Below are 21,860 nucleotides of genomic sequence, written 5' to 3'. Positions count from 1 at the left end.
CTTGTAAATTATATTTAGGTATACCTTTATGACTGTATGATTCATTGGTACATTCAACATGTAATTAATACCACATGACAAGATGCCATTTATAATTATCTTTACCCGTTTATCTATACTAGCTAATGCTAGCTTAAGCTAATAAACTAAACTGAATTAAGATTATTATTTTTGTCGATAGGCTAGCATCCACTATTTGAATCTCAAATTCATCATTAAGCCATACAGCTGAACGCGGCCTCTCAGTCTTTGCGATACTGTTGGCTCTGTCTACCCCTTAAAGGTTCTAGACGTGATAATATGTATGTACTTGCTCTGCTGTGATATTACTCCCTTAGTAATTTAAAATTATAATCTTTGATATCCTATGTATGCCTATAAGTCTTCGTCTTTTAGTTCCTGGCGTTAAATTTTTTCTACATCTGAACCTCTTTGAAGGGGAGAGCTCCTTCAAATAGGATGAGTACATGAAGCGACTCCCGTCTGACCACCGCAACTGAAGGGAACCTAACCTTGGATCATGAAAATAATGCACTAGATTAATGTGACTATTCTCTTAGTCGCTTTTTACATCATCAATTCAAGGAGATGAAATGGTCCTTTTCTATTAAAATGCCGGAAGTGTAGTTTGCGCTACAAACAAATATAGATATTTGTTACTTACTTGTGCCGTGTGGTTTCCCGGCATCAAAACAAAAAAGAATAGGACCACTCCATCTCTTTCCCATGGATGTCGTTAAAGGCGACTAAGGGATAGGCTTACAAACTTGGGATTCTTTTTAGGCGATAAGCTAGCAACCTGTCACTATTTGAATCTCAATTCTATCATTAAACCAAATAGCTGAACGTGGCCATTCAGTCTTTTCAAGACGGTTGGCTTTGTCTACCCCGCAAGAGATATAGACGTGACCATATGCAGTGCAGTGTAATGTTATTTACTTAAAACATACATAACATGATACCTCTTTCCCGAAAAAAAACGAACAAATATATAACTAATTTAAAGGTAATAAAACCAATCTAGGTCGGATCTCATTATATCTGTAACTCTCTAACTGTAACCCATATGCGCAAACGCAACTATGTATGCAATGACGCGTGCTGGTATGTCATACTTTTCTCTTTGTAATTCTATATGTACCATCACGCGAGTTCCGCGAATCGATAAATTTTAAATGTAGTTAAAACTAATTAGCCGTTATAAATTCATTTTTAGCAAGAGACTAGCTTTTACGCGCAGTTCCGCTCGCGAATAATTTAAATTACCTCTTTGAGCTTAGTCCTCTTTAATTCCCAAAATAGATTTGTTATACAGTCAGTTTGTAACGCAAGATTTTATTTAAATATTGATTTTCTCAATATACCATTTCAAAGAATCATTAATTGTCTAATTCTGAGAGTAATTCAAGGGAAATAATTATGATCATTATTAGAACATATTATAAAGGCGAAAGTTTGTATGGATGTTTGTTACTCTTTCACGCAAAAACTACTGAACCGATTACCATGAAATTTGGTATGTAGGTAGCTGAAGACCCAGAATAACACATAGGCTACTTTTTATCCCAGAGTTCCCGCGGGATTGATAGGGTTTCCATGCGGACGAAGTCGCGGGCGGCCTCTAGTTAGAACATAAATGAATGAAAAAGAAAAATTAATGATTATTCTTTGCCAAATGGAGTGTCAAGTATTTCAAATCATTTGTTCCTTACTTAAAGAGCATTTTCTATTCATATAAGCCGTTATCTTAGTTTTTTCAATTTCGATATTATGGGTTTTGATTAATTAAATAAAAAATAGCATCACTGTCATAGAAAAAATGCAAATACTAGTACTTAATTTGATTTATTTTGTATTTTTAAAGGTATGACTGTAATTAAGTCTGCAAGTCGAACATTACTTAGTTTTAATAGTAAATGGCTCTCCGTTTGAAAATCACTAGAATATATCGACGGGAAATATTCTTTTCGATGCTATAAAAAATCGACAAATTCTTATCCTACATTTTATACAAGAATTTCGTTCCGATATTGAAAAATAGATCAATGCTATTCAATTGTTTGAATTCAATTATTTGGTCAATCAACTGCCTTTTATAATTACTAGGATTATTATCTTTATTTTTTAGGAAAACGAACATAAATAAACATGTTATTTATTACTTATGAAATCACTGAGTATTATAAAAAAAAGAATGAAATGTTATCTCAGATTAAAGTAGATATTGTTTTTTTAACTTTTTACAGTAAGTTGTTTCCATATTATCTTCGAATTATCAAATTTATATACGGAAATGTGGATTTGTTGAAGATTAATAAAAAAACAAGTGATGTTTCAATCCTTTTATTTGATTCGAGCCATGGCAACCACTCACGCCAACGAGGTCCCCGAAAAATCTTATCCCTCCTTTTAAACTATTGGGTAAATAAAACAAAGCAACTCTGTCAATTTTTTTCATTCAACCCATTTTCTCAACGAGAATATCTTTCATCATCATTACAATTATAATATTAAAACAATTATTATTATTATATGAGTTACATAACATTTTTGTAATAAATAATTCATTAAAGGTACTCGCGTGACCACCTTATCATTATCGATTATGAGATGTAATGGAATAATTTCTACTTATACTAAAGCAGCACCTTAATAAATAATTTATAAATCCTAAATAACTTAACAATATCTTAAAACTATTTTTTACAAAATTGGACAATTGAACGTTTAGGATAGAAATGCATAGTACCCGTCGACTACACTACTAACAAATATTATAATATCTATTATCTGTAATAATAAGCTGTTATATCATTATATTGATCTGCAAAATACAAAAATATATATGAAGTGCAAAAGATTACATGATTAACACCTATTACATACGCTCTTATTTACATTAACGTTATGTAATTACTTTTTATCAACATTACAATGCCTTTTAATACTTGAATACATTTCGGTGTAGTCTTTATAAGTACAAGCGAATAAATAGTTATCCTTTTAAATATCTCATCTAGTTTCGTTATGCATTACAATAAATAGTTTTAAATAATTTTTGTCTCCTATTTGCTACAGCAAAAGGGCCAAAATACGTTGAGTATCATAATGCCCGTAGTCGTTATATTTGTTAAGAGTCGTAAGCCATTCCTTTGAAGTTTCTTTACTGCTGTTTAGCAGCGTACGCCCTGTATGCTCTGTCTTGTGCTGCCGCTTCATCCTCCACGCTTCTTCTGTAGTGGCCACCCGGGCCAGTGGCGTCAAAGTCACCTCCGTAATGAGAAGACGAGTAAGTATGACTCTGGGACACCTGCGGATGCTTCACAATTTCATAAGTTGTCTTCTCGTGAGACTCACCACCTGATACAAGTTTCTTGAGACCAATAATAGCAGATAATAACAACGCAATCTTTCCGATGAGTAGTGCTTTACCAGCAATCAGAGCTATAGCCTGGAATGCGATTGCTAAGAAACCGCCTTTGATAGCAACACCAGCTAGGATTGGGCCAATCATCTTCTTCAGTTTACCCCTAGCTTCGTCCATTGATCTTGCTACATCTGTTCCTATGGTTGTTGGGGATAACACGACACGATGAGTCTGCATTAGTTTCGACGTTGCCAGATTGAGATATTTATCCACTTGTTCCGATGGTAAAGTATTCAAATCGCCTTCGGGAAGTGACGACGGGAACGCTCTACCTAAATCCGATCTTCGGACTAGTGATATTCCGTCCAAGATCGGAAGAGTTTCCATCCTACTGGCCCGGTCGACCAATTTAGCGGCATTGACCTTAAAGCACTTTAGAATCTCCTTTGAACTCTCGCAGCTGTCGTAGACCCTTCCAAGAAGTTTGAGCCCTGCTCCGAAATTGTCAGCAGAGGCTAGAGAAAGTAAAACACTTAAGCACAAGAAGACTGTCTGTCCGCGGCACTGCATGGTGACTGAAACCCGCGGATGCTTATCAAACGCTGGACGAGTGTCCAGTCAAAGCGGTTGCGCCTATTGAAATGTGCAGAAAATCCATGAGCACTGGCATTTATCTATTTTCACCGGGAACTGCATTTATCTATAAATCTTTTAGAGCGTGCAATCGTTGCATCGTATGGCCGTGCACTGAGGCGTGTACCAGCACATATGGCGGCTCGCATGACCATGATCTTGTGCTGACACTGTGTATCGTGCAGCCGGTGTCAAGAGCGTCGGAAAGACTTCAGGATTCCCGTGGAATTCCCGAGAATTCGCAATAATGGTGTTTCGGAATGGAGCGAGAAGCGGTAATGGTAGTAGTGTTAATCTTAATTGTCTTCGATGGGTTTAAACTGCCTTGTAAGTACCTACCTATCTGTAATTTATAACTACCATGTCCCTTTTGACAATTAACTTTGTTTACGGAGTAGTTTACCAAAAAATTTAAAAAATTACAATTTGCATTACGAATACATTATAATTATGTCTGAACTTCGTTATTGTTATGCCTTATATATTTGTTTTTTAAATATAGTCGTATAATACATTATTGACTTTATAATTAATGATTAAACGAACTTACCTAGTGAAGTTCTATCATAATTATGCGAAGTGTTTCGTCCGAAGAGATTAGCAAGATTATGGTTTGTTTACACATGTAGTTACACATGACATGTGCCGCCACAGCAGTGAATATTTGAGGTAGTCAAAAAAAAAAATATATTGAACAAAATGTGGGTAGGACGCGCTATTCGCTTGGCTGCCAACTTCTTATTTCATACTCATTTAGTTCAGGTATGGAGCATGGATGTTTCACGATTCTTTGGGGATATGGGTTGGGTGGGTTGCTAATCTCTTCGGACGAAACACTTCGCATAATTATGATAGAACTTCACTAGGTAAGTTCGTTTAATCATTAATTATGCTCGTGTTTCGTCCTCAAGATTAGCAAGATTATGGTTTGTTTACACATGTAGACGTTGAGAGAAGAAGCGTGAACATCCACATATCACAGATATATCTATGATACATATAATGAATGTTTATAAAATAAACTAAACTGCAAAATGAAGGCTTTTATTATTATTTTTTAGAGAAAACAGTAAGTGTAACAATTAAATAAAGAGTAACATTTAATGTAAGTACAACAATCAATGTGGGTACTCTTTCATAAATTTAACTATTATTTAAAGAATTTCTTACAATGCTCTTAGCAAATTGATCATTACTCATATTATCTCTGATAGAACGATTATAAAATTTTATAAACGTATTTGAGGTTCCACTCCAACCTGCGGTCTTTCTTATTAAATCTAAATTTATTCCGAGTTTCATGGCCTTAGAAGTAGCAGCATGCCTAGTGCTGTGTGCCGTGAACAAAGATACGTCAATGCCACTACTTTTAAGTGCGTCTTTTATCCACCTGCATAACGTTTGCGAGGTAACAGGTTTGTATGGTCTTTTCAGACTTATAAATAAATTTTGAATATTCCCACGTAAGTCCTTTGTTATTTCTATATAAGAACAAAGTGTTTTAGCTGGGCAAATTTCTAGTCTATCTAAAAAATATAGTATGACTAATACTGGTTGTAGTACGCCAGGGCGAGAAGTTTTAATAAAATCGGGTATTTTAACCAAAATTTCACTATTACGCATATCGATATTGTGAATATAAATTTTCGACAAAGTTTGTGCCCTATGAGCCGTGATTAGGGCAAGTATAGTTATTAATTTTTTAGAAATTTTCTCTAATGACAAAGACTCATTCGGGTACCAAGTGGATAAATGGTCTAAAACTTGTGAAGTATCCCAAGTAAGATTGTATTTGGGTTGAGGAGGACGCAATTTAAATATTCCTCTAAAGAAACGACGGATGCTATCATCGCCGCAGATATTTTCTCCAAAAATTAATTTTAGCGCTGATCTGCAGCTATTGAGCGTGCTATATTGTGCACCTAATTCATATAAATCAGTAAGGAATTTAAGGATATTCGAGATATCAGCATGGTAAATATCTAAGTTATTTTTCATGCAATATAAATACCATTTTTTAATATAGGTATTATATTGTTTAATTGAATTTGACGAAAGTGAAGCTATCATTATTTTGATGGTAGGAGCAGGAATATTTCTTCCTAGAAGCGCTGACCGGATAATAGCCCTGCAACCAGGGTAATCTGGTGATGCATGTTGCGAGGGCTGGAATGAGATAAAATTAAATTATCACCACATTACTGGTACAGTTTGAAGAAGGCTCCTAAATAATGGAAACCACGGTTGTGTGGGCCAATGAGGAACAATTAAGATTCCTTTGGCCTTATCACATATTATTTTACGAAGAGTTTTAAGAATTATGGCAAATGGAGGAAATCCATAAAAAAATATATTTGACCAAGATATTGTAAAAGCGTTGACAAATACTGCGTCTGGGTCTCTATGCCAAGAAATATATTTATTGCATTTAGCATTAATTCTGCTTGCAAAAATATCAACTTCTGGGAGTCCCCAACTATCAACTATTTGAAGAAAAGCCCAATCTGCGAGTTCCCATTCTATATCAGGATGCGGTTTTCTAGATTCCGCATCAGCAATGTTATTAGCCGAGGAATTGATGTATGATGCATAAACATGGATTTGTCGCATTTCACACCATTGCCATAATTCCTTTGTGATTTGCGTAAGATGAGGGAATTGAATTCCACCCATTCGATTTATATACGAAATAGCGGTTGTATTATCAATCCTTAAAAGAATTTGAACATCATAACAATATTTTGCAAAGGTCTTAAGGCCAAGGAATGCGGCTAAGATCTCTAAATAGTTAATGTGTCTATTTTGTTCATCTGCACTCCAAGGGCCGCTGGCAGTATTTTTACCACGCACCCCACCCTGTAGTTGAGGCATCCGTAAAAATCTCTAATTCGAAGACCTCGTCCTTGATTTTACATTTTGGGTGCCTAATAGCTCTAAGCCACCAAGTAAAATCCTTATTTAATGATTTTGGTAAGGTCATATATTTATCGTAATCTGTATCAGGTTGTAAATTTAAGAATTTGCATCTTTCAAACTCTTTTGTGTAAAGCCAGCTATACTCGACAGCAGGACAGGCAGATACCAGCAAACCTAGTAAGCTAGCGAAGTCTCTTATCTTACAACGATTTAATTTAATGAATTTTTCTAGTTCTTTTTTAATTCTATTTATTTTTTCTGAAGGTATACTAATTTCCATTTGCTTAGAGTCTAATATAAACCCCAAAAATCTACTTGATGTACTTGGTTTAAGAACACTTTTCTCTTCGTTTATTACCCAACCTAGTGAGGTTAAAAGTTTTATAGTTTTTGATACATTTTCTAAACAAGATTCATAGGTATCTCCAATTAAAAAAAAATATCATCTAAATAAATAATTGAAATGTACCCGCATTGTCTAAGGAGTTTAACAATGGGTTTCATAATTTTTGTAAAAACAAATGGAGCAGTGTTAAGGCCAAAAGGCAAAACGTTGAACTCGTACAGTTGATTGTTTAAGGAAAATCGAAGGTACTTTCTCGAATTTTGATGGATTTTTATAAAAAAATAGGCATCTTTTATGTCAACTGTACTCATAAAACAATCTTTCGAGATAAGTTTTACAGCTGTCCTTAAATCTTCTAATTTGAAGTGACAAGTTTTAATATATTTATTAAGTTGTTTAAGGTTTAGTATAAATCTCATTTTTCCATTTGGTTTTGGTATTAAAAATACCTTTGAAATAAATTGACCTTCGCAGGGTTCACATGTAGATATTGCTCCAATAGATAAAAGGTTATGAACGGCTTTTGCGAAATATTTTTTCTCAGTACTAGAAGGCAATGTCGTTCGTTGATACAACACTGTCTGAACTGGTGGTTCAATGAAAGGTATTTCATAACCTTTTATCCATGATAAGACGGTAGGATCGTTGGTCAAACATTTCCATTGGCAGTAGAAATGAGAAAGTCTACCGGCATATTTTACCGAATTTAGCGGTGGTTGTGTCTCGACGCTCGCTGCGATGTCCTCGACGAGCTGGCGCGCTGAAGCTTCGTCCGCCGCTCCGGCGCAGTCTCCTGGGGTCTTTGTGATGTTGATGTAGTCCCCCGACGATTCGGGGGTGCTTTCACGTTTTTTGAAGAGAAATTAGCTGCTTTTCTTGTAGGTTGCTTTACAGGAACTGGCTTAAGTTCAGCACTAGATTTATTTATAGCCTTAGCGGCTTTTAAAGTTTCGGCCAAGTCATTACCGAATAAAAACTTATCTATTTTAGTATTTTCTATTTGTTCTTTCATATCTTTCTTAAGAGTGCTCAGAATAAATCCCTTCCTTGTAACAGAATCATTGTGTTGACAGTCACACAGTAACCGACAAACATCCATTAATTTTTTTAGTATTTCCGAGTTAGAATCTTTCTTGTTAATTAATTGAGTTATGATTATACTGAGACCCGCAATAGCACCAGCTAATTGTTTTTGTTTGTATTCCATAGCTTTAGTTCTTTTTGCAACTACTATAGGTATAGCGCCCTTTATTTCAGGATTAATGGCTGGTGCATCAATAAGAGTACAATTACTCGGTATGAGGAATTTTTCGAGCAACTCCTTGCGGGTTTCCCTTGATAACCCTTGTGTTGCGATATGCTCAAGTCGAACGGCCAGGTCTTTTTGAATATCTTTACCATATGTGGTAGCTGCCGTGGGATCTTCTCCAAGAATTTCCAAAATAGAACTATCTAGTTCTATAAGATTCTCATCGAGAATCTCCGTATTAGCAGTAGGAGGACAGGTCAACGGTAACATCTCTTTTTCGGCGACGAGATTACCCCTACATGGGCTGGGTGAACGGCTGTGAAGCCGTGGGATGTCATGGACATCAACGGGAACTTGCTGGATTCCGCCTGAAAAATTAATTTTATGCCGTTAAATGCTACTGCCGTTAATTACACGTTGCATTATTGCAAGTGGGTACTTGGGTAACAACAATGTTGTAAACCCGAAATGAACGGTAAAAAAAAAAACCGCATGTGCAATAGAAGGCATTACTATATAGTGGGTAGATATAACTCTGTTATTTGTTATACCGAAAAACCCAGTAATGCGATATCCTACAGATGAAGGATTCCCGACGCAGGTCCTTGAATAGCAGCGTGGAATTAAGAAACATTACTGTCTTGTGGGTAGATATAACTCAGATAAGTTGTTATATCGCAAACCCAGTAATGCATAGCTTCTAACAGCAGGTCAAGCAATTACTGTTGGTGTGTAGGTATAACTCTGATTTAGTTGTTATACCGCAAACACAGGGGAAGCTATTTTAAGCACAATAAAGTTTTATCCTAGGTACCTTCTAGGTTTTCCGGTGACTGCGCACGGCTCCGAGCTGGTGAAGAAACCGCCAATTCTGATGACGATGAACATGATGAAGAACTTTCTTCAATTATCCGACGACGTTTACGATCATTGACTTTCTTTTCTAAATTTTTCACTTTTTTAAGTAATTTTTTCAATTCGACAGAATCACTATTGAAACGTTTTCGAGAAGACATAATTAAGAAATAATTTATAAAAAGCGCGACGTGCTGTGGCGGAGCACTGAATGTGAATGAGTATGAAATAAGAAGTTGGCAGCCAAGCGAATAGCGCGTCCTACCCACATTTTGTTCAATATATTTTTTTTTTTTGACTACCTCAAATATTCACTGCTGTGGCGGCACATGTCATGTGTAACTACATGTGTAAACAAACCATAATCTTGCTAATCTTGAGGACGAAACACGAGCATAATTGCTCTAAACATTTATCTAATAACGTTTCAGTTCGTAAAGTGCTTATAAAAATTTTTGATGTGGTGGATGTGGTGCTGTGTGGATTACAGCTGAGCGAAGCCTTTCAGTCTTTCCAAGACTGAGCTCTGTCTGGCCCGCAAGGGATATAGACGTGACTCCATATGTATTGATTTAACCATGAAACTTGTGTATAAAAATAGTGAATCTATCTACTTAGAAAAACAAAACAATCCTATCTAAAGAGTTTGCGTATTGTTCGTTTTTGAAGCTGTTTTGGAAATCTATTCCAGTCGCATATTATCTCATATAAAGTTCCTTTTTAGGCATACTTTGATTAAAACATGTTATAACATCTTTCGTTACACTATTTTTAACATAGCTAACATAACGATTCTTTAGGTACTTAATTGATAAAAAATCATTACGATTAAATTTGAAATTTATACAAAATTATTTTCTTTTTTGGGTCGTGGTTAAAACAAATACTTTCAAGAATATTATTAGCATGATTTTAACTCAGTCACCCACACACTAAGTTCTACTAAACGCACTCTATATTCGGTCGGCTTATAACTAAGTGAATGTCTTGTATTATGACAAATAATTGATCATATCACGATACAGTAATTATTTAAAAACCGCAAATTTGCCGGTAATACTTTCATTATAGTCCGGAAATATTAATGCGTTATAAATACTTGTTTACTATTTACTAATTTAGATGCCGTGTGGTTCCCGGTGCCAATAGAAAAAAGAATAGGAGTACTCCATCTCTTTCCTATGGATGTCGTAAAAGGCGACTAAGGGATAGGCTCATGAACTTGGGATTCTTTTTTTAGGCGATGGGCTAGCAACCTGTCACTATTTGAATTCTATTAGTAAGCTAAACAGCTGAACGAGGCCTATCAGTATGTTCAAGACTGTTGGCTCTCTCTACTCTGTAAGGGATATAGACGTGATTATAGTATATATATGTATGAATTGAGCTAGAAGTATGCAAGGGCACAAGAAGTCCCAAACACTATGTAGTGTAGAGCGTGATGTTAAAATGTCAGGAGATATCAATTAAACGATCTACTAACTATTTACCTATGTGCCGTGTGGTTCCCGGCACCAATACAAAAAAGAATTGGACCACTCCATCTCTTTCCCATGGATGTCGTAAAAGGCGACTAAGGGATAGGCTTACAAACTTGGGATTCTTTTTTAGGCGATGGGCTAGCAACCTGTCACTTTATATGAATTTCAATTCTATCATTAAGCCAAATAGCTGAACGTGGCCATTCAGTCTTTTCAAGACTATTGGCTCTGTCTACCCCGCAAGGGACAAAGACGTGACCATATGTATGTATGTATGTGTATGTATTTACCTATTTTACTTATTGAATATCTACAGGAACATCAAAAGATAGAACGGAAGGCAGGAGTTCAAAATAGTGGAAGAAATTAAACGATGGAATCCGATTTAAACCTGCATCATGGATCCATGAAGAGAGTAAAAATGTCGCACCCGGTTAACCCATAGGTAAAAATGTTGGTAAGTTTTACATTACACCATTTTTTTAATAAAATTAACACTGCATATACCTAACTACACCACGGGTTTATTTAAAGAGTAAAAAATGTTTATTTTTTTTTATGCCGGAGTTCCCGCGGGAGTAATAGGGTTTCCATGCGGTCGAAGTCGCGGGCGGCCTCTAGTATTAAATATACGTACCTTTTGAATGTCTGCCACTACAAGTAATTCAGATGAACTATTTGTACTCGCATGCGTAGGTACACCCGTGAAGACAAATCTATATATATAAAACTCTTCCGTTACTGAGTGACTGACTGACAGACAACGCACAGTCGAAACTACTGGTCGTAGACAGCTGAAATTTGGAATGTAAGTAGGTTCCTTGGGATATGTAGGGGAGCACTAAGAAAGGATTTTTGGAAATTCAACCCCCAAGGGGGGGAAAAGGGGTGAAAACGTTTCTATGAAAAATCTTATTCCTTGGGTTTATAAACTTGAAACTTGGCATGAACACGTACATAGGCAAGTAAATATGTTTGACATTATAAGTTTTTTCAAACTACCCTCCAATCGTGATTTAGGGGGTGCGATTGGGTGACTGATTTATTAACGCACAGCCGAAACCGCTCGGTATAGGAGTCTGAGATTTTGAACAGAGGTTCCTTTAGTAACATAAGTGAGCACTAAGAAGGGATTTTTGAAATGTCAACCCCCAAGGGGGGGAAACGGGATAAACTGAGCCGGGGCTGCGGGAAAGTTCTAACGAGATACCGTGGCCCCGGAACGCAAAGGGCAACTGAAGGAACGAGGTGGGTTTTAGTCAGTAAAAGTCTGACACTCCCTTCCTTCATTTGATGATTTCCCATCCATAAAAAAAAGACTTTGTATGACAACTTTCAGTCGTCTCTTTAACATACATAATAACATACATAATTATGTACATACATGCATAACATTAATAACATCACGCCTTTAAATCCCTATTTTGTGTTAACACTACCCATACAAACAGCTAAAAGGAAACAAGTGAAGAGACGAAATTTGTCCGCATCCATTTTTACCTAAATTCTTAACGTTAATGAGATTTACTTTTTATTATCAGGTCAACCTAATAGCCTCACATGTACGTATAACTTCGTAAGAATTTTCTTTCAACTCCTAACCGTTGAGGAGTTGTACCTTCCATCATCAGCTCATTCACATGGGATGATGACTATCAGACGCAAATACTTAAACAGATCTATGAAATTGTCAAAAACGTAATTGCCTGTAAATTTGAGGTTTGCCCTTGATTTCCCTGGAATACCATCATCAGATCCTGACTAGGTAACAACGGGACCAACTTGAAAGTATACTCTACCGAACAAAAAAAGAATCACGTAAATCGGTCCATAAATCTCGGCGTAATCGGTATGCAGTTTGCTTTGCGATGACGATAAATAAGTCTCAAGGGCAAACTTTTAAAGTCGCTGGTGTTGATTTAAGAGAAGATTGTTTCTCTCATGGACATCTGTATGTTGCTTGCTCGCGTGTCAGCTCTCCCTCTAACCTGTTCATACTGGTAAATAATAAAAAAACTAAAAATATTGTTTACAAGGAAATCCTGTAAGGCCTCTTCGTCCTATAAATCCTGTTTTTTTTTTCTTTTGAGACGATGATTTTGTCTCGCTTTACTTTTTCTATATAGATTTGTATGTATACTAATATTATAAAGAGGAACAATCTATTTTTTTATATGTTTGTTTGTTTACACATGTAATCGATAAACTACTGAATCGATTTCAAACATTCACCATTAGAAAGCTACATCATCCCTGAGTAACACAGGCTATATTTAATTCCAGTTGTAACAAGATTTCAGCCTGTGGAAGAAAAAGCCCTGTCGAGATCATTAAAAAACGCTATATATAACCGAATTATACGTGGGCGAAGCCGCGGGCGGAAAGCTAGTTACTTATAATAATAGTAAAGGATTTCACACAAACAGGCAAATAATTTCGCTAAAACCGAAAATTTTCAGCTCTAAACGAAGAACAAAACCTCCTACTGTAATAAAATAACATAAACTTTCAATTACTTTAAGCGCCATCTATCCAAGTCGATGAGAACTTTTTCTGTTTTATGCTCTCTCACAACAGCATTCGTTTGAAAGCGCATGGTTACAAACCAACCAACTCAAAACCGCCCCATATGTAAAAAGGATCAGGCAAACTTTTGTGTTAATTTTATTACTAGCATACGTCCGCAGCTCTGCCCGAGTTAAAATGTCCTTTATCCTTCTCCGTACTTCACACTATATGTATGCAATTCATGAATTTCGTCAGTGTGACAGATATGTAAGTTGTTATACAAATCTCTTTCTCTCTCTCTCTCTCTCTTTGTGTGTTGTGTATCTCAAATTGACATACATACATATAATCACGACTATATCCCTTGCGGGGTAGACAGAGCCAACAGTCTTGATAATACTGATAGGCCACGTTCAGCTGTATGGCTTACTGATAGAATTGAGATTTGATATTAACTGACAGGTTGCTAGCCCGTCGCCTTAAAGAATCTCAAGTTTATAAGCCCATCCCTTAGTCGCCTTTTACGACATCCATGGGAAAGAATTTGAGTGGTCCTATTCTTATTTCTATTGGTGCCGGGAACCACACAAATCTCAAATTGACACCCGAATAAATAAGTATAAGCACTAAGCATATCAAGTTAATGTGCTATCATCAAATGAAGACTGAGAGAAAGTATCATTACTATATCGTCTTCCCATGACGAATTTTATAGCAAGCCTTTAGTTGTAATTTAGGAAGATGTTAGTGATTTTTAAGGGACTTTTAGTAACCACATAATTTTTAAAATTAATAATGTATACCTATAAATAATGTTTTAAAAGCTAGATGCTCTTATGGTGAGGAAAAACATCGCGAGGAAACCTGCACTTTCAGGCAATTGGATGTGTAACTATGATTCGATACGAATTAGGTTCCCCTGCAAAGGTTGCGGATGACAGACGGGAGTCGTTCGTGTAAAAACCTGACTCATCCAATCCAGGATCCATGGTCAAGGACTCAACCCGGGATTCTCTCCAGAGTGGTGATGATGTAACAGGGACTAAAGTCAGGAGGGAAAAGACCTACATACATATATCACTCATTTATTTATTTTGGGGTAGACAGAGCCAAAAGTCAAATATAGTTACAGTTTGTTAGCCTATATACACTTATAATAATAGTAATATTTAAAAACCTTAGGTATGTCACCATACGTATCTACATATATATTTTAATTGTGTGATATAACTCTCACCCTACGCTCTCACTAAAAGAATGTGACTAATCACATTGACAGTATAGAAAAAATAAGAGGCACAGGTGTAAAAAAAATATCAATCAAAAGAAATTTTAACAAATGTCGAAGACATCAATTCGAAAAGATATCGAAAATAATAATAGATAATAAATGTGATTGTCTGATGTTGAGTTTATGCAAAGGTTATAAGGCTGAGGTCTGACTTACAGCGGTAACGAAAACATATTATTCTATTTCATACATACAAACATACATATAATCACGTTTGTTTGTTTGTTTGTAATATCTTTATTGCTTCTTGTTTGTTTTCACGTCTATATCCCTTGCGGGGTAGACAGAGCCAACAGTTTTGAAAGACTGATGAGCCAGGTTCAGCTGCTTCGCTTAATTATAGAATTGAGATTCAATGAGTGACAGGTTTCTATTCCATCGCCTAAAAGAAGAATCTCAAGTTTATAAACCTATCCCTTATTCGCCTTTAAGACATCCATAGGAATGAGATGGAGTGTTTCTATTGGCGCCGGGAACAATACGGCACACGACACAATAGGCTATTTGACAAAGTTCTAAAAACTATCTTAGGGTATTTATTTGTTTATAAGGAGCCCTACAAAAATACTTTTCTGCCATTATTACAGCTATTTTATTAAAAAATCGAAAAAGAAAATGAAATATTCAAATATGCCGCCAAAACGCGACTTTTAGCAATATGGCGGCCATGGCATGCAGTGACGTAAATTTCGTGTAAATATCATACAAAGCTTGTTGGTGTTTCATAAAGTTTTGATTTTCTCTTGTTTTATTTAACTTGTGCCACGTCATATGTGTGAAAATTATTAAAATGAGTTCCTATAAATGTTATGCAGTGCCTCAATGCACTAATACAACAATAAAATCTCCTACGAAACTGTTTTTTTCTATGCCGATGGATTTGAATATTCGCAAGAAGTGGTTTCAGATCATGATCTAAGATCAGTGGTTACCAAGATATACTTACATTGATGTTTTCACATTCCTCAGTTCGGCAGCATAGAAATCTGGATTGTCTTTGAAGAAGACAATCCAGATTTTTTCTTCCAACCATTAAGTATTGCGACTACTTTTTGTAGGTTTTGACTGTCAGCTTTCGCGGAATTGGTTTCCATTATTAAATACCTATGTTATCTGAGTAATCCTGAGCGATCAAACACTTATAAAATCTTGAAAAATAATAGCGAACACTAAGGAACGGTACGATCCACAGTCTGTTTATGGATAATTGACGTCATAATAGAAATAGCCAATCACGTTCGTTTTTAGTCACGTGACAGCTGCATATAAAAACCTAATTTTCTGAGACGGATTTTGTTTAAATAATGCAATATTTTTATCTTGCGTTATTACAAATCGCTCCAAAAAAATAATATTAAGACTGATGACATAAAAGAAATGTATATTTTTAATACAGTCAAATAGCCTATTTCTGTGTGATTTCCAATGATTGTCACATTAAGTGACATTACATATGTACATATTCCACACCGATAATTTTTTAAGGCACATAACGTGGTTTGATTGGAATTACGATATAGAATAATATACGTAGGTACATGAGAAAGTCTATGAGTATTGAGTACCTATGCACGTATTTTACTATTGCAAGTAAAAACTAGTTCTGGAATGGCTCTGGTAGTAAAATAAACATATGGATAAAATTATTAAAAATTAATGTTGTAAATATTAAAGAAAAAAGGCAGTCATTTAAAGTATGGATTTGTTACACGTAAATCGCAGTAAACGAGACCTCATCTTTACATCATAAATACCTGTATGACATACGAACACATTCACATACTGAGCACGTTATTAATAATAATTTAGGTGTTAATTTTTTTTTACAAAAGGTAAAGCGTTATTTTTACTGCTAATTTGAAACTGAGTCTAATGCGATACCTGGTAAGTTAACTTAAAATCAACAACCGTCCTCGACTTTGTCGAACAAACAATTTCATTCATTCATACATTAATATAATCACGTCTATATCCCTTGCGGGGTAGACAGAGACAACAGCCTTGAAGAGACTGAAAGGTCACGTTCAACTGTTTGACTTTATGATAGAATTGCGATTCAAATAGTGACAGGTTGCTAGCCCATCGCCTAAAATGAAAATCCCTTTGTCGCCTCTTACGACATCCATGGGAAATGAGATGGAGTGGTCCTATTCTACTACTAGTAACTATTAACGCATGCAACTATGCAACGCTTATTCACATTTTCCATTATTTCTTCGCTACTAATAAGTAGAGAAGAAATAATGGAAAATGTGAAAAAAAAAACGGGGTAAATTACCTATTCATCCTTGAGGGCTTCAATGATGCCCAAAATAACTATTCCACGCGGAAGAAGTCGCGGGCACAGTTAGTTCATCAATATAATGCAACACGAAAGTTTACAATTAACTTAAATCAATGGTCGGGTTTCCCTTTTACATAATCGCAGAAATCAGACGGGAGTCGCTTTTTGTTACATTACTGGCGTGGTTCAATGTTGTTAATACTTTTTAAATAATTGCGTTAACATCCATACTCATATAAAAAAAAGAAAGTGTATGTTCGTTCTCTTATTTCACTTTATATAGTTAACCATTTTAGCAACTGTCATTAAACTTCATACACAGGTAGTTAGTTAGTGATAGAAATGTGGAGAAGAACGTGAATGCCGTGCGGTTCCCGGTACCAATAGAAAAAGGAATAGGAGCACTCCATCTCTTTCCTATGGGTGTCGTAAAAGGCGAATAAGGGATAGGCTCATAAACTTGGGATTCTTCTTTAAGGCGATGGGCTAGAAACCTGTCACTATGTTGAATCTCAATTCTGTCGAAAAGCCAAACAGCTGAACGTGGATTTTTAGTCTTTTCAAGACTGTTGGCTCTGTCTACCCCGTAAGGAATATAGACATGATTATATGTATGTAATGTGAATGGTACATTGGATCCAGATAAGGCTTTAGGACAAAGCTTTTTCCTGTAGGACAGAACCGCTTTATGGTAGAAACGTGGGTAGGTACTGTTCCCATGGAATTTCCAGTAAATTCACGAATAAGTGATTCTAATGAAAACAAAATCTGCAATAAAAATAAATTCACGGTTCTTAAAGTTACAACGCTTCAGAGCAATGTAAATAACATCAAGTGTCATTATAGAATTTATCGCGTTGTAGGCTCATTGTGATGAAAAGGCGTTTTAGGGTCATGTGGTCACGCTGTGTTTAATGTGAGTCGAGTAATTATACCTACTCTCTCTCATCATGGTCCATACATACACACATACGTACATAAAATCACGCCTCTTTCCCAGAGGAGAAGGCAGAAACTACATCTTTCACACTTGCTACGATATCTGCATACTTCCTTCGCTTCATCCACATTCATAACTCTTCATGCAACCTCGGCGGTTTCGGGTACTCTTAACCTGGCCCTTTACCAGGACGTCCTTAATTTGACCAAGATACGTTCGTCTAGGTCTTCCCACTCCGACCTTTCCATCGACACTCTCCTTGTACCTATATCTGCTTGGTCCATACTTGATCACATTTTTGTTGGCTGTAAGAGTCGCCTGCGAGGCAAAATTTTCAAACAACGGCATTGGGTCGCTCGCTATAAATAATTAAGTACCAATGAGTTTGATTTTATAACTGATAGATATATTGGATTTACATCATTATCTTGTAATATAATAAGGATTTTAATGCAAACTCTTGTAGGCTACTATTTACTTGACCTTTCACTAGAAAGTCACTTTCACACACTTGCGGGGTAGACAGAGCCTACAGTCTCAAAAAGACCGACAGGCCACGTACAGCTGTTCGGCCCAATGATAAAATTGAGATTCAAATAGTAACAGGTTGCCAGCCCATCGCCTACAAGAAGAATCCCAAGTTTATAAGCCTTTCCCTTAGTCGCCTTTTGCAACATCCAAATTAAACAAACAAATATTTAAATTCTCTTTTGCATTTAATATCATCATCCTCCTGGCGTTAAACCTGGTTGCATCATCACCTCTTTAGAAAGGATCTTGGAGAAAGACAGCCTGATCCAATTGCTTTTAGTATTACTCAGTTGGGAAGTTAGAATTCCCACACATCCACAATCCAATAACACGAAATTTAAAATTGCAAAAAAAAACTTTCACTCACGAATCCCTTGTTAAAGAAAAATTAATAAAATGTCAACAATACTTGTTTCAAAACTAGCGAATGGCAAAGATTCATCTCAAAAACCTAACGACCTTTTGATTTTTGGAGTCGTAAAACAAGTTTATTTGGACACGGTTATTTTGTTAGATTACCAAAAGAAAGTAGGTAGGTACTTTAAGTACTTACTTCATGTTACGAAGGCGATAGATTTGTAAAATAAAAGTTTTAATTTTTTAAATCTTCCTTTGTCACGAGATGGATAGACCTTTTACACCGAATGTGTTTCAAACACGCAGCAATTTTTTTTAAATACACCGTTTTGATAATAAGTTCCTTGCGGGGTAGATAGAGCCAACAGTCTTGATAAGACTGAAAGGCTGCATTCATCGAGATTTAAATACTGACAGGTTGCTAGCCCACCGCCTAACAAAGAATCCTAAGTTCATAAACCTTTCCCTTAGTCGCCTTATACAATATCCATGGAACAGAGATGAATTGGTCCTATTCTAAAGTACTGAGAACCACACGGCATATTGTCCATATTTTTAACATGCTCACTCTAGTGGACCATTGAAGTCTTGCAGATGGGAATGGAATTATGAAAAATTCTAATCAAAGAAATTTCCTGATAAGGAAAGGACATACAAATATACTGTTTATATTAATAAACGATTTTTTTTTTACTTTTATTATTTAAAAATGTTTTTGTACACTTTAAAACTAATCTTAACAATATGACAATATAATTACAAGTCTGTAATTGATAAGAGTGACAACATAATAACTATCGTGTTCTAATTAATAAGAGTTGATTTTCAAATGTTAAAGATCAGTAGCTCATTCACAGAGTAATCTTACTTTTCACTTGACGGATATATGTATATGCCAATTTAGAGATCTTTATGTTATATACATATATATACATAATCACGTCTTTTTCCTTCACGGGGTAGACAGAGTCTCGGAACGACTCACGAAGGTCACGTTCAGCTGTACCATAAAGCTATTATTATTTTTAGATTGAGTTCTAAATAGTGACAGGTTGCTAACCCATTTAATAAAAATCCCAATTCTTAGTCCCTTCGTGCCTTAGTGCCTTCTTGACCAATAATCCTGAATTAGGTGAGTCAGGTTTTCACACGAAGCGAATCCCACCTGACCTCACCATTCTACCATTTAACCATTCTAGATCATTTCAACAATTTTATGTTCCCCTTACTCGTTATCTTTTATAATAATATGAATATAATTTTTATTTAATATACATACATACATATGGTCACGTCTATATCTTTATTTAATATAAATATTACTTTTTATTTTCAAAAAAGATATTACCATATTTTTGAATACCTTATCACATTGAGAGAAAGTACCTATTTGTGAAATTCATAAAAGTGAAATTGGAGCATTTTTGTATAAATCACAGAAACGCTAAGAATTATGGTAAAATGCAATTGTTAATCTACATCTTCTTTCTAAAGTACAATTTTTACATGGCCAACAAGTGAAGACCATTAATTGTGTACCGTTTGTAGTAAAACCATTTCAATTTTATGACCAGTGCTGAAGTTAACAACTGAAATTATAATTTTATTGCATTGAACTTGACTGCATTTGTGATTCAGAACATCATACATACATATAATCACGTCTTTTAACTTTGCGGGGTAGAGAGAGCTAACAATCTCGAAAAGACCACGATGAACTTCTCTCAAAAGCCTACAATTTATTATTTCATTGCAATAAAATCAAAATGAAAACAATGACATAATATTATATGCTATTAAATTAACCGCACTGAACTTTGTTCAAAAATTTGGCAGCAGTGCTCGAGGTAAATTACCAATTTACCCATAACTTCTTTTTCCCTTAACCGATTTTGACGAAACAAAGTTTTGAAAACGCTCCTAATTATATGTAATGGACCTGTTAAAATCGTGTTCAAATCCGTTGAGTACATTCGAAGTTAAAACGTAGATACCAGACAGACAGACAGATAAAAATTACGAAAATTGTTTTATCGTTTCTGTTACTCTTCTTTGATCGATCTATCAATTTTTAAAGAAATATGTATTTAATGTAAATACACCCGATTGTCAAAAGGATTACATATATTGATCGAGTAACAAAAGACTCACCATTATGAGCGTTTGTTCATAGTTTGTTGACAGAAAATATTTAAATTTAATGGTCAGAAAAATAATGATGTACTTATTTTTATAGTTCCATTGTTTATAAAATAAAAAGTATAAAGTTAAGTGCAAGTTATTTGCTCAACAATTATCATTTTAGTAATTATACAAACTTAATTATTCTAACCTCATTCGAGGAGTTCACACGTTAATGACACCACTTTTGATTACTCTTACTTTTATTGTTCAGATTTTGTGGGAGAAATCAGAAATTTAGACGGACTTTTCTAATAGATCAACGATTTATTTTAAACTTTTAAGTCTGTAACTGGTCTTTTCCTCTAGAAAATTGAAATTAAAATCTCTAGATGTAATACTAACATATTTTTATTAAATTATTCTTATTAGTTTTTGATAAATTCAGTTTTATTTTAACCGATTCCTTGTTCATAAAATATAACAATAGCATTAACAATTGATTTGTTCATATGTGGAATCATGAAACCTGTTAAAGCATATCATCTCTTTATTTTTTAATTTTTAGATAGAGCCAATTATCACAAGACTCATAAGCCACGTTCAGCTAAATCGTCTGGTTGCTGGCCCATCGCCTAAAAATGCTTACCTAAATTAAAAAAAAAAGAAAATAAGTCTTGTTTAACCTTGCTGCAGAAACCAAACAGTCTCATGTTCATTTTAACTACTAATTGTTCACTAAAATTAAACAAGTCATCACATTTCCACTGCACACACCTTATCATCTATCACGAATTATCACAATACTTCACCAGATTCAGTGATAAAAATTTCACCAGCTCCCTTGATCTTGGTTCCCTTCCCGTGACCTACACAGACAATGCCAATTTTCCATGTCGTTACACACACACACAAACACAAATAAGTGCGCTTGCACACCGCTAATCTCTACCATAAAAATACGGAGGGGACAGAAAGTTT

General features: G+C 35.2%; 2 protein-coding genes across 2 annotated transcripts; both read right to left on the bottom strand.

Annotated features, from left to right (window-relative positions):
* Positions 1 to 3,163: 3,163 nt before the first annotated feature.
* On the bottom strand, positions 3,164 to 3,937 carry LOC106130657 (uncharacterized). Its single transcript, XM_013329554.1, has one exon. The coding sequence runs from the start codon at positions 3,935 to 3,937 to the stop codon at positions 3,164 to 3,166; it is 774 nt and encodes a 257-aa protein (XP_013185008.1).
* A 4,031-nt stretch (positions 3,938 to 7,968) lies between these two features.
* On the bottom strand, positions 7,969 to 8,980 carry LOC132903235 (uncharacterized). The gene has a single exon (XM_060950901.1). The coding sequence runs from the start codon at positions 8,779 to 8,781 to the stop codon at positions 7,969 to 7,971; it is 813 nt and encodes a 270-aa protein (XP_060806884.1). The 5' UTR covers positions 8,782 to 8,980.
* Positions 8,981 to 21,860: the final 12,880 nt, after the last annotated feature.

Source organism: Amyelois transitella, chromosome 23 (assembly GCF_032362555.1).
Source record: "Amyelois transitella isolate CPQ chromosome 23, ilAmyTran1.1, whole genome shotgun sequence".
Lineage (NCBI taxonomy): Eukaryota > Metazoa > Arthropoda > Insecta > Lepidoptera > Pyralidae > Amyelois > Amyelois transitella.
The sequence above is the reverse complement of the archived record's forward strand: the minus strand, read 5'-3'. Positions and strand labels throughout refer to the sequence as shown.

Bases quoted from the DNA above. Each gene is read 5' to 3' on its own strand.
- LOC132903235 (XM_060950901.1), bottom strand. From the start codon at position 8,781: ATGTTACCGTTGACCTGTCCTCCTACTGCTAATACGGAGATTCTCGAT.
- LOC106130657 (XM_013329554.1), bottom strand. From the start codon at position 3,937: ATGCAGTGCCGCGGACAGACAGTCTTCTTGTGCTTAAGTGTTTTACTT.